At 40.0% G+C, this 19,164-nt stretch overlaps 1 protein-coding gene across 18 annotated transcripts in view; it reads left to right on the top strand.

Moving 5' to 3' along the window:
• Nucleotides 1-19,164, top strand: part of ANO4 (anoctamin 4) — a 413,407-nt gene that overhangs the window by 357,799 nt on the left and 36,444 nt on the right. For 17 of the 18 annotated variants that reach the window (XM_009426095.5, XM_009426094.5, XM_009426096.5 and 14 more), the window contains 3 exons: nucleotides 6,153-6,235; nucleotides 10,626-10,766; nucleotides 13,616-13,780. In XM_009426095.5, coding sequence (XP_009424370.2) covers nucleotides 6,153-6,235; nucleotides 10,626-10,766; nucleotides 13,616-13,780 — 389 coding nt within the window. The remainder of the gene's footprint in view (nucleotides 1-6,152; nucleotides 6,236-10,625; nucleotides 10,767-13,615; nucleotides 13,781-19,164) is intronic. The other variant, XM_009426098.5, reaches the window with a different exon arrangement.

Genomic DNA, 19,164 nt, shown 5'->3' on the forward strand with positions numbered 1-19,164 from the left:
ACCAACCCAAATGATAGACTGGATTAAGAAAATGTGGCACATATACACCATGGAATACTATGCAGCCATAAAAAAGGATGAGTTCATGTCCTTTACAAGGACATGGATGAAGCTGGAAACCATCATTCTCAGCAAACTGTCACAAGGACAGAAAACCAAACACTGCATGTTCTCACTCATAAGTGGGTATTGAACAGTGAGAACACTTGGACACAGAGCAGGGAACATCACACCCCAAGGCATGTCGTGGGGTGGGGGGCAGGGAGAAGGATAGCATTAGGAGAAATACCTAATGTAAATGACGAGTTAATGGGTGCAGCAAACCAACATGGCACATGTATACATATGTAAGAAATCTGCACGTTGTGCACATATACCCTAGAACTTAAAGTATAATAATAATAATAATAATAATAAAAGAAAATAATAGGGTGTGGCCTGAAGAACATTCAGCCCTGTCCCTTTTGTGTCTGTGATGGGCCTTATGAGACACCCTTCTCAACGGTCTGTGATTCTGAACCAAGAGTGTCCTGGTATCTGAACACTAACCTGCCTGAACACTACCCCTGATCCTACCTTTACTTAGAGAGTGGAATCCTCAGATTTTCCTAATATGTCCACTAACGTTGTGAGAAGATTGCTATTTGGGATTGGCCTTATTAACACCTCAGATGAACTTTATTTGTGGGTAGGTTTTTATTTTTATTTTTATTTGTGGGTAGATTTTATTTGTGGATAGGTAGGTACATGGTGGAGGTGAAGGTAGAAAATGGAGCAGAAAAAGCATGCAAAACTCTGTCTTGTAAATACAATTAATCGAGTGTCAGATGTTGTGGCTTGAGAGTGTCCTTTTCTAAGATCTGTGAGGGAAATGGTAGACAGGTTGTTTCCTCTTCATGCCTTCAATGCAATGTCTTAGTGACCAGGTGACTTCATCTCCATTAAGGTAAAATGCCTATGTTCATTAAGATAAGGTTAGATCGCTGTAGCACAAAGGCCTAACATCATTCAGTGGCTTTGAAAAACACAGAAATTAATTTCTATCACATGTATAAGTATGAAGTGAGCATTCCAGGCTGGCAGACAGCTCCACTCCACATGGTCACTCAGGGACTCATGTTCCTACAAAAGAGCTGTTTCCCATAACCCCAGAGCCTGTCATCACTTTCACGGTCTCACTGGGTCACCTGGGTTCTACCCATCCAGAAGGGGAAAGTGGATACGGAAAAAGCACCCCACAATGTTTTAAGAAGTCAACAGGCAAGTACTACACATCATATCACCTGTGCTCATATTTCACTGCTGAGAACTATCCTTTGGTCACATCTAATGCAAGGGTATCTGGAAAATACAATATATATAGGCAACCATATTCTCAGCAACAATCATTTTATTGTGGAGGAAAGCAAGAAAGAATCTTAGAGGACAGTCAGTAGTCTCTGCCACAGGGTCCATACAACCAAATAATGAGAGTGATAGTTAGAACGGAATCACACTTTTATTGCAAGACAAAAGAGAAGCATAATAAGCTTCAAACGTTGATACTATTATTAAGTTATTTAATAGGCCCTGGTGTGTAAAGCATTCAGAAAGTGTAGCTGCATATTCTTCAAATTCATATCTTAATTTCTTATAAGCATATGAAAATATTTAGAAAATTAAGAATAGTTTTCCACATTTGCTTTCATTCTCAGGACAGCATTTCATTTATGCATTTATGGAGCCTCTCTGCGTGCCAGTTGCTGTGCTAGACTCTGAAGGTATAAAGACAACTAAGATACAGCTCTGCTCTCCACAAACTAGTCATAGATATGATCTGGGTTTGGGTTTTTATTGGTTTTGTTTTTACAGTGCTGAATGGTGTGATTAGCACTGACCTAGAGTTGTGTGCACAACTCAGCATGGGTGCACAGGGATGATTCAGGGGGCGTAGTTACAGAACACACGGGGCTAAACCTGAAAGTGAGGGTGGGAGTTGACCAGATGGACCCAAATAGGGAAAAACATTACTCGCTAAGGAAATGGTGTGGGCAAACTGAGAAAGTATAAAACAGCTCATGTGTGAAAGTGTTAGTGAGTTAGCCTGGAGTCTGAGGTGCAAGTCAGGGCAGAGCGAGTTGGGCTTATGAGCTTTGCATCGTGAGCTGCTAACAGATTTTATTCTATAGGTGATGTGGCTCCACTGATTCCCAAGACACCTGGTTGGATCTGGATTTAGAGAAATCATTAGCAATGTAAAATGATAGATTGGAATCTAAGGAGTTCAAAATGCCAGCAGTAAGGCTAAACATGCTGATGCTTTAGCTGAGAAAATTCTTGTGGAAAGAGTTCCATGTGCCAAAAGAAAAAAAAAAAAAACACTTGACAAAACTCTTAGGAATTTCGTCTTTTGAGAACAAAGTCATAAAAGAAATACACTTTTTAATCAAATTTATCATAGTGCCAGGTAGTATAAGAGAAATATATATATATACACACACACACACACATATATCTTTATATAAAACATAAAGATATATATATCTTTATATAAAACATAAAGATATATATATCTTTATATAAAACATAAAGATATATATATCTTTATATAAAACATAAAGATATATATATCTTTATATAAAACATAAAGATATATGTATATCTTTATATAAAACATAAAGATACATATATCTTTATATAAAACAAAGATATATATATCTTTATATATATATATAACAAAAATATGTATAGCATAAACCGCCTTTGAAGGAGACAAGAAAGTGTGAGCTCATGACATAAGACAGTGTATAACTAGGCACACTGAAAGTGCAGGGGCTCCCAAGGCTGTGAGTATTCAGAGGAGGGAGTTTAAACCATGGCATAATGAGGGATTGGAACTTGGCCTTGAAAAGAGACAACCTGTCTTGGTTTGACTACGTTTCATAGGTACAAATAGAGGCAGATTCTTCTTCCTCAAATGAATGGGCATTTCACCCAAACATACCGACAAGGGAATGGCAGTTGCACAAGCAGCTAATTTCTTCTTCTCTTCCTCTTGAGTACTATAATGGAAGAAGGGAGAGCATTATTAGCCAAAAAAGGGAATATTATAGTGTGAATATTTATGTTCCCCCAAATTCATATGTTGAAATCCTATTCTTTAAGGTGAAGGTATTAGTAAGGGGGGCCTCTGGAAAGTGATTAGGGCATGAGAGCAAAGCCATCATGGTTGGATTATTGTACTTATAAAAGAGACCCCAGAGAGCTAACTACCTCTCCCACCATGTAAGGGCACAGCTGGCAGGTGCCATCTAAGAACCAGAAAGCAACCCTCACCAGACACCAAATCTGCTGGTGCCTTGATCTTGTATTTCCCAGTCTCCAGACCAGTAAGAAATAAATTTCTATTGTTTAGAAGCTACCCAATTTATGGTATTTTGTTACAGCAGCCTGAACAGACTAACACAGGGAATTAATGGTTAGAATCTCTGTTTCCTCCAGGCAGGATTCAGCAGGAATACTGAAGAAGGGTGATGGAATAATTGTGACAGCCACCAGCTCATCTTAGAAGTCAGTTCCCTCAGATGAGAACCATAGAGGGTTGGTAGGGCGTAGTGAGAGCAGCAGCTGCCAGTGAGACAGACTGGATGTGAATCCTATGGCCTGAGGCTGTCCCAGAATGATCCCCCATCAAGTGTCTTTGTGCTCATGGAGGTACCTTCGTGATTTTTATGGAAAATAGCCACATATTCAGGGGCTGGGCCACTTGTCTCTTCAAGAACAGGGAGACCCTAGAGATCAAGGAGGGAAAGTCTTTATAAAGTGGCATTTGCTTGAGGGGCTAGAGGACCTGATAAAGGAAATATCCCAGGGACTCTGTGCAAAGACAGTTTGGTGAGGCAGAGGGCAAGTGTGCAGCAAAGAGTTAACACAGCAGGCCTGCTTTAGAAAGGCCTGCTTGCAAGGGTGGCCCTTGGCTGGTGTCTGGGAACTTGGCTTTCAAGACAGTTTCCACCACCCTGACTGCTAAGGGTAACTCGTGATGCATAAACTACATGTGCCAACAATACAATTTATGCTTTCTCCCTGGAACTCTGGAATTTTAGTACGTGCTAAGCAGCTGGTGCCTATGTGACCAGCCCCCAATAAAAACCCTGGGCACTGAGTTTCTAATGAGCTTGCCTGTCAAACAGCATTTCACATGTGTTGTCACAGCTCATTGCGGAGGAATTAAATACATCCTGTGTGACTTTACTGGGAGACGACTTGGAAGCTTGTCCTGTTTCCTCCCTACTTTGCTCCATGCACCTTTTCCCTTTGCAGATTTTGCTTTATAGTGTTTCACTGCAATAAATCTTAGCCATCAGTACAACTGTATTCTGTGTCCTGTGAATCTTCCTAGTAAATCAAACCTGGGGATGGTCTTGGGGATTCCTGAGACAGCAAGACTCCCTGGAAGGACTCCAGTAGAAAACAGCTGCGCAGCATTGACACAGATAAACACATATATTTGTTTTAATTTCTATCTTCCAGAATAAGACATTTGATTATTTTAGGTGTATCTTCCTTAACAACTGTAACTACTCAGAATCTTTCAGATTTTAGGAAGGCACTGAATATACCATATATTATTAAATGCCCCAGGAGGCCTGGGGAATACATACTAATGTACTCAAATACATTAGTATGGCTGCTTTTAATACATGAAAAGTCTCACTAAGAAGAATAAATAGAGGTTATATGTAGCCTCACATCAGTCCAGGTCAGGGCTCACCACCAGATGAGTTTCTGCCAAACTTAGGGGAAAAACACTTAAAATTTTTAGAGCATTTTGAATTTTCGCATTGCAGATAAGGGATTGTGGACCTGTATTACCCTCCTTCTTTTGCTTATCCGGAAATTAAGGCTTAGAAAAGTTAATTGATTTGCCAACAGTAGCACAGCTTGTATCTGATCTGGATTTCAAATTTAGGACTGTCTAGGCTACATGCCCGAGAACTCTTATCTATCACTCTAGACTGTCTTTCTAGCTACTTATTTTAAGAATATGTCTTCAGTGTCTGCATACTACTAAGGAGGAAGTAATGTGTGAACAAGGGAGAATAGAAAAGAAGAAAGTAATTATATTTTTTTGACATGGCCATTTACATAATTTACTTTCCTTCATGAAATGGATTCCTAATATATATTTATTGTTACCTTCTGTAAGTCTAACTGCATGACAAGGCCCAAAAGAGAAATATCCACCCATTCTCTCTCCTAGGGTATGTCTGTTATATCCTTATAGTCATTCTCAGAGTGTGAGAGAGTGTGTGTGTTTCTGTATGCATGTGTGTGTGTGTGTGCCCCTGTATTTGCATTTTGCCTTCCAAGGCAGCAGGAGTGTGTCTTATTTTCTCTCTGTTTCTCTTTTATTGCATAATGCTCAATAATTCATTTAAGTTGATATGCTTTCATTGAATTGAGTAGAAAATTACCTTGGCTGAATGAAGATAACTCCCAGATTTCTCTGCATGGGGAGGCCAGCCACCTTGCACTTACTGGAGAAAGTTCTTAATAGACTTACCCACTTTTACCCTCATTGTGGCAACAAAGAAATGGTTTGGAGAAAAGAGAAACAACAGGACTCCTTCCAGTAAAACAGGAAAATATATTTTACATAGGTATTTGCTGTGAGGAGGATTTGAAGGGACAGGAAATCACTACCAAATACATGTGAACTGCCAAGTTTCATTTTGACTTTTCTGCTCCTACCTGCCTCTCACTTTAAAAAATAAGTGCTTGCTTACCCATGTTTAGGCAATAGAAAAAATAAGATAAAAAAAATAAATGCTGTATCAATTAGATAGATGTCGGTAACCCAGTTTTCTGAATCCTGACATCCCAGAATGTAAGAATTTGTCATTCTAATAAGTCTGTTCTGCCTCAACTTGTAAATCAGCTTAATTCAATTCTAAGTGAAATCTCTCGTTTTTCATTATGTCTGACACAAGCTTAGTAATTCTCAGAAAATAGTCCTTGTGAAGTGAAGTTCAGCTGGAAATTGTGATACTCGATGATGCTTACACTAACAACTGTCATTCTTGGCAATGGCTTCATTATTCAGTGACACAGTTAAGAGCCTTGTTTTACTTTTATTCAAAAATGTCTTTGTCTTTCTCTGCTTGTTCCAGCAACAGTTTTCCTGGAGTTTTGGAAAAGACGGCGAGCAGTAATTGCTTATGACTGGGATTTGATAGACTGGGAAGAAGAGGAGGTTTGTATCATTTATCTCAGAATGTTGTAAAAAGCAAATCACCCAGAACCACACGACCCCCCCCAAAATTGTCACTCTCTGTTCTGTGACGGAAGTCAGGTGTACTCATAAAGCATTTTCAATTGCCTTTTCAGAAAATTTCAAGCAGTATAAAAATGGACTGACAATTTTTGTAAATTTTTGATTCCTTAGTGGAATCAAATCCCTTGATTAAGTGAAGAATTCCACTTGTAGGTAGAGGCACCAGAAGAATTGGTGGTGTAGCTTTTTTTTTCCATTTTCTTAAAAATCATCCTTTTTTCTCTAACTTCAGCAGAAAAAGAGCATTCATTTGACATCTCCAGGTACATGGAAGCAATCCTTCCAAGAGAATTACCCAAAGGCAGTGTGTCTGTGAGCAGCACCCAGGACCGTGCCCAGGTGTGCACAGGCTCTGAAGTATGACATCAAGTGTTCCGTGCTGGGGACAATCCACTCTGAAGCGGCCACCTTGGGAGTCGTGGTTAAATGGAGGGCCAGCTCTAGACAAAACTGCCAAGGAGGGCCAGGCTCAGCCCCACCACTGTCCCTCAGCGTCTTCTAGGCCAGTCCGTTGTTCTCCTCCTGACCTGTCTTGTTCTAGTACTCTCTTCTTGCCCCTATTCCTGTCGGAAGTCTGAAGTACCCACACTAGGCGTGGTCACCATGGTCCCCTCTTGGACCCTGCTTCCCTTGACAGTTGGTCCAGGCCTCAGCCCCACTCTCCTCCCTCTCGTTCATTATCTCTTACCCCTCCTGAGTCTCATTTCCTCAGAGCCTTGCTGGGCCAGTAAATCAGATAAACCACTCATATGTGTAATATTTTTTTGATCATGGCTATTAATATGTGTTTTCCTTGAAGGGAACACATGTATATATTTTCATGTATAAAAAAGAATCTTTCAGAAATATGAACGATGTGAATTTTAGCCCTGTGGTAGACTTGGTGGGGGAAGTAATTCTGAGAGGTATTTTGGTTGTTGTTGTTTGTTTCCTTCACACTATGCCTCCTCAATGGCTGCCTGTTCCCCTTCTCCCATGAACATGTTTGGGTAGTTTTTTGGTTTGGTTTGGTTTGGTTTTGAATGTACTTCAGGTGTACAACAGGAGGTTTTGATACATGACACTGAGATTTTCAGCAATCCTTGTTCTCCTGATAAGGCTTTCTTTCATGTTTTTATAAATATTCTCCAGGCCAGGTGCGGTTGCTCACACCTGTAATCCCAGCACTTTGGGAGGCCAAGGAAGGGGTACCACTTCAGGCCAGGAGGAGGATTTGAGGATAGCTTATAGATGGCCATCTTCTCCCTGTGTCTTCAGGCCAGGAGTTCGAGACCAGCCTGGCCAATATGGTGAAACCCCATCACTACTAAAAACACAAAAATTAGCTGGGTGTGGTGGCACGCAGCTGTGATCCCAGCTACTTGGGAGGCTGAGGCACAAGAATCGCTTGAACCCAGAAGGTGGAGGTTGCAGTGAGCCAAGATTGCACCACTGCACTCCAGCCTGAGTGACAGAGTGAGACCCTGTCTCAAATAAATAATGTGTATATATATTTTTTCTAGGTTCTAGATATATATATATATATAATATATATATATACACATACACATATACATATATATAGATAGATTTTCTTCAAGTGGCCAATTTTCAAACATATATATATGTGTTTATATACCTAGAACCTAGTCAAAAAAATATACATATATATATGTATGTGAGTGTGTGTGTGTGTGTATACATATATATTCTAGGTTTGAAGAAGCTTCCCAGGCTGACTATGACATCTATTGGTAGCAGCCGGACTGCATTCAGAAATTCCTCTTGTGTGGTGCCATTCTGCTGTTTCTGGTTACATGTGTTCATGGGAACAGTTCCCAGTGGGGTGGAAAATATTCTTTCCTGGGAATCACCTTGGGCAATTTACTTCATTGGACTTTAAAAATCTCTAATGAAAAGAAGTGGGACTAAATTTTCCCCTTCTATCTGTAAAGTGTGGCCCTATTTGAGTAACTTTGACCAAACCAGTCTACAATCATTGTTGGCGTTTGTGGTGGGCCCCTGATGTGGGCACCCTTCTTGGGAACCTATGTATCCCTTATAAGTGTGGAGCCTTCTGTCTTCCCAGCCCCTGATAAAAAGTGTGGAGTGCTGAATTGTCCTCTCACTCTGCATACCTTTGTACAGGAGCCGACATACGTAGCCATTCCCAGCTTGGGATTCCTTGTGGAAATGCCTCACTTCTAGCCCATGGTTTCCACCTTATTGTGCAGAAAAACCCAGACTTGCTGCAGACCTTCTGGGGCAACCTCGCACATTAGTTTGTCAGGGCTGCCATAACAAAGTACCACAGACTGGGTGGCTTCAACAATAGAAACTTACATGCTCACAGTTCTGGAGGCTAGAAGTTCAAGCCAAGGTGTCAGCAGGGTTGGTTCTTTCTGAGAACCATCAGGGAAGGATCTGTTCTAGGCATCTCTTCTTGGCTTATAGATGGCCATCTTCTCCCTGTGTCTTCACATCATCTTCCCCCTGGGTGTCTCTGTGTCCAAATTTCCTCTTCTTATAAAGACACCAGTCATATTGGAGTAGGGTCCACCCTAATGACCTCATTTGAACTTAATTACCACTATAAAAAAAACCTGTTTCCACATATGGTCACATTCAGTACTGCGGGTTAGGACTTCAGCAGATGAATTTGGGGGAAGCAAGACACAATTTGGCCTATAACACCCAGTGATATGGTTTGGCTGTGTCCCCACCCAAATCTCATCTTTAGTTGTAGCTCCCATAATCCCCATGTGTTGGGGGTTGGACCTGGTGGGAGGTAATTGAATCATGGGGGTGGGTTTTTCCTGTGCTGTTCTCATGATAGTGAATAAGTCTCTTGAGATCTGATGGTTTTATAAAGGGGACATCCCCTGCACATGGTCTCTCTTGCCTGCCACCATGTAAGATGTGTCTTTGCTCCTCCTTCACCTTCCACCATGACTGTGAGGCCTCCCCAGCCATGTGGAACTGTGAGTCCATTAACCCTCTTTTTCTTTATAACTTACCCATTCTTGGGTATTTCTTCATAGCAGTATGAAAATGGACAGATACATCCAGGAACACAGACCTGTCTCCATGATTGGCCTTAGTTCTCGGATGACTAGCTCAAGGGCTCTTGATGACACTTATGGCCCAATAAATTGAAAGTTTCCCAAAGAAGCAGAAGATTCTAGGTCTGCTATGTTTATCTCCTCAAGTATAACTGCCTAAAATAAATGAAAGACAGAGCCTGCTCCTAATGTATCTCCTGCTGATCTTACCCATGACCTACCCCTGAGGGAAGTCCAGCCTTGGGCTAATTCAGTGGCAGGAGCCAGGCTGAGCCATGTGAAGGCCATCCTTCATGCTACATGGGCAGGCTGCTGCCAAACTGGGCTCTCTCTCCATGACCTCTCTTCTGTCAGCTCGTTCCTTGCTTTCTGTCAGTACCTTCATCCGAATCTTGACCATTTCTGCCTGGATTAACTCAATCTCCATTTCAGCAGAGTTTCTGCTCATTTGCCATCCTCTCCCAACACTCTCAAACATAATGCATGCTTAATTAACGGGAACCACATCAGTGTACCATCTTGCTGATTGCCTTTTCCTAATCTCATAATTGGTTTTTAGTCAGAAGCTTTTCACATTCAGGAGGCTCAGCTAAATGAAATAAAATCTCAGTTTGATTTAGAATTGGAGGAACCTTGATTTTAACTGGTTTTGAAAGGTGCTTACCTTGTTTTCAATTAAGAATTAAGAATATACCTAAAGTCTATTGGTTAAAGATGGATGACTCCTATAGGAACTTATTAAAAAGTAGATGCACCATGTTTTTAGTGAACTAAATCTAAAAATGCAAAAAAAATTGCTGGAGAAAACTAAGAATTATATTGTCATTATAACTTACAAAATGGATTTTGAACATTTTCCTGTAGAGAAGCCTTCTTTGTCCTGGTGTTTCTTATCACTCTCTGGTAATAAAAGTAAAAGTTTATTAGTTGTTCCAAACCATTAGGACAGGACAGCTTGTCCCTTTTAAAATACCATTCTCAGGGTGGTTTTTTCTTCAAGGTTAGTTTTATAAGATAACAGATAAATGTAACTGTTAGTCCAAATTTCTTTGCTTTTGATGATAGTAAATCTTGATCTTCACTCTTTAGATTTTCTTCAAGTGGCCAATTTTCAAACATTTAAGCCTGGGCACCCAAACCCACTTCATTGGTTGACTAATTAGTGTGGCAGCTGTTGACTCTGTTTTATGGTGGGGTAAAATGATATTTCTTTTTTTATTGTGTGAGCACCTCTTTAGTGCATTAAAATGTGTCTGCTTGTCCTTTAGGAAGAAATACGACCCCAGTTTGAAGCCAAGTATTCCAAGAAAGAGCGGATGAATCCAATTTCTGGAAAGCCAGAACCTTATCAAGCATTTACAGATAAATGCAGCAGACTTATCGTTTCTGCATCTGGAATATTTTTTATGGTTTGAAACTTTAAAAAAAAATATTTGTTTCATAAAATACAAACCTATAGCATAATAACAGTAATCATATTGGGCATTTGCATTGTTCTACAAAATATTTTTGCACTTTGTTATTTATTCCTCACAGTAACTTCGTCTGGTGGTCAGGGATGGTATTGCTATCCCCATATTACAGATAGAACAACTGAGACTCCAACAGGTTATGGGGCTTGCCCAAGGTCAGCCAGTAGGTAGCTAAGAGCTGAGACCCTCTAATCTGATATTCTTTCCTCTTGCCATATTCTACTATGTGATGCTGAAAGGAGTCAAAAATGTGAGACAGGATTTACAGTAGTGTTTTTCAAACTTTTCACCATGCCCATACAGTAAGAAATATATTCTCTGTCATAACCCCGAATATGCCAAGCAAGTAGATGTATAAAACAGTGTAAGTAAAACAGTGCTCACTTTTATAATATGCGTAAGCTCTGATTTTGTTTTATTATAGTATATTTTTAATGACAGATTAGCCTCCTAAAATTAATTTCCTGACTCACTAATGATCATGTCAGTTTGAAAAACAGACCTCAGTTTTTAGCTTTTCCTAAAAAGCAGTCTTAGTAATTAACTTTAACACTGTTAATTACTGAACAAAACATATGCAGATGTTTCTGAAATGTCATTTTAGAACAGTAAAGGATGATTAGGATCCTCCTTTCCTTTTTTCAAATGATGAGTATATAAATATATGCCTAGACCATTAGAGTAGGAAGGACAAGACTATAGCAAATTCAGACAGCCTACTCCCTTTTTCCAGTGAAGAAACTGGGGAGATGAAGGGCTGGGCAGCTTACCCAGACTCCTTGGCTCAGACCAAGATTCAAATCCATGCCTGTCTACAGATACTGCTTTTAAGCAATTGTGTCATGCTTTGCCTTCTATGTACATATTCATATTTATTGTATTGTTTCTTACAAAGACCCGTAGACATAGATTAAGCTTTTCCTGTTCTATGGATGGGGAACTTGGAACACAGGAGGCTGGAGCTATGGAAAGGACAAGCTTGCCCAAGGTCACACTGCTGGGTGATAGCTGAGCTAGGGCTCTAATCTCTCTTCTGACTTTGAATCCAGCCAGCTGTCCATCCTACCTCATTGCCATCCTTGTCTGAATTTCAGCATAGATTTTACCTGTCTCCTGATCAACAGCACTACAATTAAGATCTGAACAGGTTTTTGTTTATTTTATTGTTATTTTGGCCAGTCTGAGCTAGGACTTGTACTTGAGCTTTTAGAACATATCTCCCTTAAAAGTAAGCAGAAAGTAAATTATGTGCAAAACAGGAATACTTTTGTGAAGAAAGGAATCTCTAAATCAGCAGAGGCCTTCCTGAGGCCTGGCTTCAAGGTCTAGCCTTTGATAATTAAGTGGGTTAAGGTCTCTAAGACATGTTAATATTAGGTAATCACCTAATGAAAGTCACAAAACTTTTTGGAGTCTCAGATTTGCATTAAAGTCAGCCCTATGTGTCTGTGGGTTCTGCATTTATGAATTCAACCAGCCACAGATGGAAATTTTTTTTAAAAATGGTTAGTTGTAGCTGTACTGAACATGTACAGCTGCATGTCATTATTTCCTAAGCAATACAGTATAACTATTTACATAACATTTACATTGTATCAGGTATTATAAGTAATCTAGAGATGATTTAAAGTATATAGGAGGTTGTGTACAGGTTATATGCAAATACTACACTATTTTATAGAATGGACTTGAGCATCTGTGGATTTTGGTATCATGGTGTTGGGGGGTGGTTCTGGGCCAATCTGTCATGAGGATACTGAGGGACAACTGCATTTCATAGAGAAAGAAGATATGCTGTATTGTTCTCAAATGCCATGAAATCTTCAGGGAAACATGCTTCAGTCTGTGTGAATATCGGATTAACAAGATATGTACCTATCACGTAGTTGGTTCACTCAACAGCAAATAACTGAGCACTTACTATGCACCTGTAATTATGGTAAGGTGCTGTAGAAACCATGTGAGCAAAAAAGACTCCTTCCCTGTCCTTATGGAGCTTACTTTCTAGTAGGGGAGCCTGAGAATAGTCAAACAGATTGTTAGAAATTATAAGTAGTGTCCTGAAAAAGATGTAACCATATGGTATGGCTACCACATGACAACACGAAAAACAAATAGTCTGGGAGTCATGAAGAACTTTTATTATGAAATGGTGTTTGAGCTGAGAAGTGAGGAAGGATGAGTAGGTGTTAACTAGGCTATGTGTGTGTGTGTGTGTGTGTGTGTGTGTGTGTGTGTGTGTGTGTGTGTGTGTTCGGCAAGAGATTGGGTGGGTAGGTATTACAGGCAAAGGAAATAGTCTTGACGATTAAGGGTGCTTAGCCCGTTTGATGTAATGAGAGAAGCTGTGGGGACCCCAGAGGGAAGGAAGAATGGTGCCCAAAGGGGCTAGAGAGAGGGTCTTGCAGGCTGCCTAAAGGTTTTGCTTTTATCCTAGAATAATAGGAAACTAATAAACAATTTTAAACCGAAGAGTGACATGATAGGATTTCCATATGAATATTTGTCCATCTGCTCAATGTATATTCTGCATTAAAAAGTGTTGTCCCATAGCTTACACAGATTCTCAACTTTCAAGCATGTAGTTCTTTTATTTTAATTAAAAAATAGAAAAAGGCAAGAGAAAGTATTAACCACAATGGAAAGTATGCATTTGATTGTGATCTCTTGAGCAGTACTGCCATGGTGTTACTTCCTTTTCCCATCAGAGGATGTTCCAGGAATGTGAATCCTCTTCCTGTAACATTCCACCAAGAGGTTCACCGGGTGTCTTGTCTTCCTGCCAGATCTGCGTGGTGATTGCTGCCGTGTTCGGGATCGTCATTTACCGTGTGGTGACTGTCAGCACTTTCGCTGCCTTTAAATGGGCGTTAATCAGGAATAACTCTCAGGTTGCAACCACAGGGACTGCTGTGTGCATCAACTTTTGTATCATTATGTTGCTGAACGTGGTAAGTGAGCTGCAGTGGCTAGCCAAACGGATCAAAATGTGTGGGCTGCAAGTGACAGTTTTCTTCTGTTGCTAAGGGGATCTGGCCTCAGAGAGGTGGGCCATTCACATAGCACTGATGTCCTGGCAGCAAAGTGCCTGGCATGAAGATGCACTTGGGTCTGAGTGCTTAAAAGTCTTGATTCAAATCTAGACTCCGGGCTTTTCTGCAGTGTAAGATTGAGCAAAGCACATAACCTCTCTGAACATTAGTTCCCTTATTTATCCAATAAGATTATATTGTACACCCCTTAAGTAAATTTAGAGAAAGAATTTAGAACATTCAGAACCTGTGACACAGCATTGCAATGTTGGTTCCTGTTTCTTTTTGATTATCAATGATAGGAAGATAGACAGTATCCAAAGCATTCCTGGCTAGGTACGGGGCTCATGCCTGTAATACCAGCATTTTGGGATGCTGAGGCCAGAGGATCGCTTGAGCCCAGGAGTTCAAGACCAGCCTAGGTAACATAGTGGGACCTTGTCTCTACAAAAAAAAAAAAAAAAAAAATTAATTAGCTGGTCATGGTGGTGTGCCCCTGTAGTCCCAGCTGCTTTGTGGGGCTGAGGTGGGAAGGTCACTTGGTTCAGGAAAGTGAAGGCTTCAGTGAGCAGTGACAGGGCCACTGCACTCAGCCTGGGTGACAGAGGGAGACCCTGTCTCAAAAAAACACAAAAACAAAAACCAAAGCATTCCTTGATATAACCCTGCAAGGAAACCGTCAAGCTGGTACATATTGCTTTTGTTGATTTCCAGGCTTTTTCAGATAGCATATTTCAGCCCAGATTTCTTTCCTGAATCCCCAAACTCACACGTTAAACTGCCTGCTTGACCGTCTCCACCTAACACTTTCAAACCCAACTCCCCATCTTCCCTCCAGAATCAGCTCCTCCCACAGCCTTCCTAATTGTACTTGCCCAGACTAAAAGTCTTGGCATTCTACTGGACTCCTCTATTTCTCTGGCTGTCCAAATGTATCCAGAATTTGATCACTTTCTGCACATCCCGAAGTCCCAGCCTGGTCCAAGTCTGCAGTGTCTCTTGCCGAGATTATTGCAGCAGCTTCCTAACTGGTCTCCCAGCTTTCACATTGCTCCCTTCAATCTAGGCTCAACATGGAAGCCAGAGAGAGCTTCTTACATGTAAGTCAGTTCACATGGCTCCTGTGTTCACAAGGTGTAGTGGCTTTCCTCTCTCTCACAGTAAAAGCCTGCGAGGCCACATCTACACAGTGGCCTCACGGGCTTTCGCTCATCTGGTCTGTGTGGCATCTCTGACCTCATCTTTTCTTTTACTCACTGTGATTCACCTGCTCCAGCCGCACTTGTCCTTTTGATGCTCTCACCCCAGGACTTTTTTTATTTGCTGTTCTGACTGGAGCCTTTTCCTCCCACAGGGTCTGCATCGCTTAGTCCCTCACCTCCTTCCAGTCTTTGTTCAAATGTCACTGCTCTAGTAAATGCTTCCCTGGTCACTCTGTTTTAAATTGCAGCCCACTCCTGCTATCTGGCAATTTCCCATCTGCTTGCCTGTGTTTTTTCTATAGCATTTATCACCATCTAATATGCTATATATTTTACTTATTTATTTTGTTTATCTGCCATTTCTTTTGGAATGTAGGCCCATAAGGGCAGAAGCTTTTCTTTATTTTGTTTGTTTGTTTATTTGTTTTTCACTGTTGTTATTCCCTAGTGTCTGGAACAGGGCCTGGCACATAGTAGATGCTCTGTAAATTGTTGTTGCTATTTTTTGTAGAACAAAAGTAGTGCCTGACATGGTCGGCTGCTGAGGTCAACCTATACATAAAAATATGGCCAGGCACTGTGGCTCATGCCTGTAATCCCAGCACCCCATCTCTACAAAAAAAATTTTTTTGTAATTAGCCAGGTGTCACACCTGTAGTCTCAGCTACTTGGGAGGCTGAGATGGGGGGATCACTTGAGCCTAGGAGTTCACGACTGCAGTGAGTCATGATTGCACCACTGAACCCTAGCCTGGGTAACAGAGCAAGGACCTGTAAAAAATTAAAAAAATTTTAAAAGCTGACCTTAAAGGTTTGTAGTGTAAATAAGTAAAACAATGTACATAGAGTGCCAAGGACAGTTGTTAGGCATGGAGTAGATGTTCAGTTAATTATAGTTCCCCTATCCTTATTTATACTGCATCTTAAATCTGGGCCATAATGCTGAAATGCTTACATCTTTGAAAAAAGATTTTCCAAAGGCCAACTAATTTAATACTATTATCCATACAGGTTTATCTATTTAGCTTATCATTTCTAGTTCTTTAAACAATCCTGAGTTCCATAACCAATAAAACTTGAGTGATTCCTGAGAGAATTCAACCTACCCAATAACAAAGAACTTAATTTATGATCACTAGGTTAACTAGTAATCAATGAGCTAATTAAATGCAGGTAGCTCATTATTAGTATTAAAATACATAAAACATCTTTATTATTTTAGGAAAAAAGTTTCAAGACTCAGAAGTAATAAAAAAAAAAAGAGCAGTTGCTGATCATTTTGACGTGATGTTTGTGTGACAGCTTAGCAAGTGGAGATTGAAAGTAGATGGTTAGCACTTCCTGTACCTCCCCCTTTTGACCCCCCACCAGGACTCGGTCACAGTGTTAACTGTGGAATACACATTGTAGGTGGAGAGTGATTCCTAGTGAAATTAACCAAACAGCCATAGGTGAAATGTTTTGCATCCCATTAGGATGCAATGAATTAATGCCTACTATATTGTTATCATCTATTTCCTCCAATGTCTTAAAATTTAATTTATACATCTTCTTAACAAATAAATGCCTGTGTGGCATGGGCAAAGGCTTCATGACTAAAACACCAAAAGCAATGGCAACAAAAGCCAAAATTGACAAATGGTATCTAATTAAACTGAAGAGCTTCTGCACAGCAAAAGAAACTATCATCAGAGTGAACAGGCAACCTACAGAATGGGAGAAAATTTTTACAATCTACCCATCTGACAAAGGGCTAATATCCAGAATCTACAAAGAACTTAAATAAATTTACAAGAAAAAAACAAACAACTCCATCAAAAAGTGAGCAAAGGATATGAACCGACACTTCTCAAAAGAAGACATTTATGCAGCCAACAGACACATGAAAAAATGCTCATCATCACTGGACATCAGAGAAATGCAAATCAAAACCACAATGAGATACCATCTCACACCAGTTAGAATGGCGATCCTTAAAAAGTCAGGAAACAACAGGTGCTGGAGAGGAGGTGGAGAAATAGAAAAGCTTTTACACTGTTGGTGGGACTGTAAACTAGTTCAACCATTGTGGAAGACAGTGTGGCGATTCCTCAAGGATCTAGAACTAGAAATGCCATTTGGCCCAGCCGTCCCATTACTGGGCATATACCCAAAGGATTATAAATCATGCTGCTATAAAGACACATGCACACATGTTTATTGCAGCACTATTCACAATAGCAAAGACTTGGAACCAACCCAAATGTCCATCAATGGTAGACTGCATTAAGAAAATGTGGCACATATACACCAAGGAATACTATGCAGCCATAAAAAAGGATGAGTTCATGTCCTTTATAGGGACATGGATGAAGCTGGAAACCATCATTCTGAGCAAACTATCGCAAGGACAGAAAACCAAACACCACATGTTCTCACTCATAGGTGGGAATTGAACAATAAGAACACATGGACACAGAGTGGGGAACATCACACACCAGGGCCTGCCGGGGGTGTGGGTGAGGCAGGAGGGATAGCATTAGGAGATATACCTAATGTAAATGACGAGTTAACGGGTGCAGCACACCAACATGGCACATGTATATATATGTAACAAACCTGCACATTGTGCACATGTACCCTAGAACTTAAAGTAAAATAAAAAAAAAGAAAGAAAGAAATGCCTATGTACAGGAAGTGAATCTGTAAATACACACTTGCCCATATGTTTCAAGCAGGTGCCAGTGTTGTCAGAGTAAAACACTTCATTTAACTGGAAATCATTGATCCAGCAATATCTACTTCAAGACACAGCCTAGATAAGAGGAAGTAAACAAATTCAAAACGAAGACAGGAGCATAGGGAGTGGCAAAAGTACGTAGTTGCTGATGTTACAAAGCACCTGCTATAAGCTGGGAGCTAGGCTGCTAGGCATTTTACATCTTTTGTCTCCCAGAGTGTTTTAGACTAGCCAACACGGATGAGGTAGAGTTCACACTCCAAAGCTAACACATATTATTCTTAGGGATGCCCTTGTGGTTTTTCATTTATTTTAGATGTAACATGAACATCTTTGGTACTCTGATTTTCAGCCAACATCAAACTAGAATAACATAAGGTTGCTAACGCAAGAATACTGATGAGAACAGGGAATGACAAGCCATAGCAAAGAGAAGGAAAGAAAAGAAAAAATATACATAAGAACTCTAAAAGCAGCATCAGCCAGGACCTCTTTGTGCAGGGGCCAGTTACCTTACTCTCCTCAGCTATCTGTGATGATATCTCATCCCCACACACACATTTACACTCCTGTCCCCTGAGGTTTTGTGGGTACCGTTATGAGGGCAACCAAATGTGTAATATAGTTGGAATGGTTTCATCAGAATATCTTTAAAAAATTTTAAGTCCTTTCTATCAGCATAAGGGATGACAGACTACTGGTTGTAATATAGCTTTGACCAGTTCAGAAGTAAACTCTCCAGTGGCTTCTGAAATTACTCAATGTGAGATATTATCGTGATCCAATATAGATTTTTTACAGCTGTCTATTGTTTTCAACTACTTAACATATTGACCATACTTTTCTTCCAAAGGTAATCATTATTTAGACATTAATTATTAATAATTTTTATCAACTAAATATAAAAACCTTGAGAGCTAGATTAAAGACTGATTTTTTAATAATATAATTATTATAAATCACATATCCCATTTCTGACTTTTTGCTAGATTTGTCCAGTGCTAAGTAAAATAACAGATCTTTATCAGATGCCAAGTTTCTGATAGATTTGATGATATATGTTTACTTTTATATAGTATTTACTTTAAAATTTATATTATTTTACAAAAGCCCTCTAGGTCCTAATGAAATATTATGCCTCTTAATGGCTGGTTAAGGGGCACTTAGTAGTTTACATTTTATTCCATGTCTTGAAAAATAAATATTTCAAAGATAGAGTGAATAGAAGTGAATAGGATGGAATTTCTTGTTCCTGATCATATTGTCTCAATTCTGTTCTGCTTCACTAGTGAGCAAAAAACATCCCAATATGGTGGTTGCAAGCCAAATAGGCCAACAAAGGCTATATCCCAGGAATAGACTAAAAAGTTATTATCATCCTTT

This window comes from Pan troglodytes, chromosome 10, assembly GCF_028858775.2.
Source record: "Pan troglodytes isolate AG18354 chromosome 10, NHGRI_mPanTro3-v2.0_pri, whole genome shotgun sequence".
In the NCBI taxonomy this organism is placed as follows: Eukaryota; Metazoa; Chordata; class Mammalia; order Primates; family Hominidae; genus Pan; species Pan troglodytes.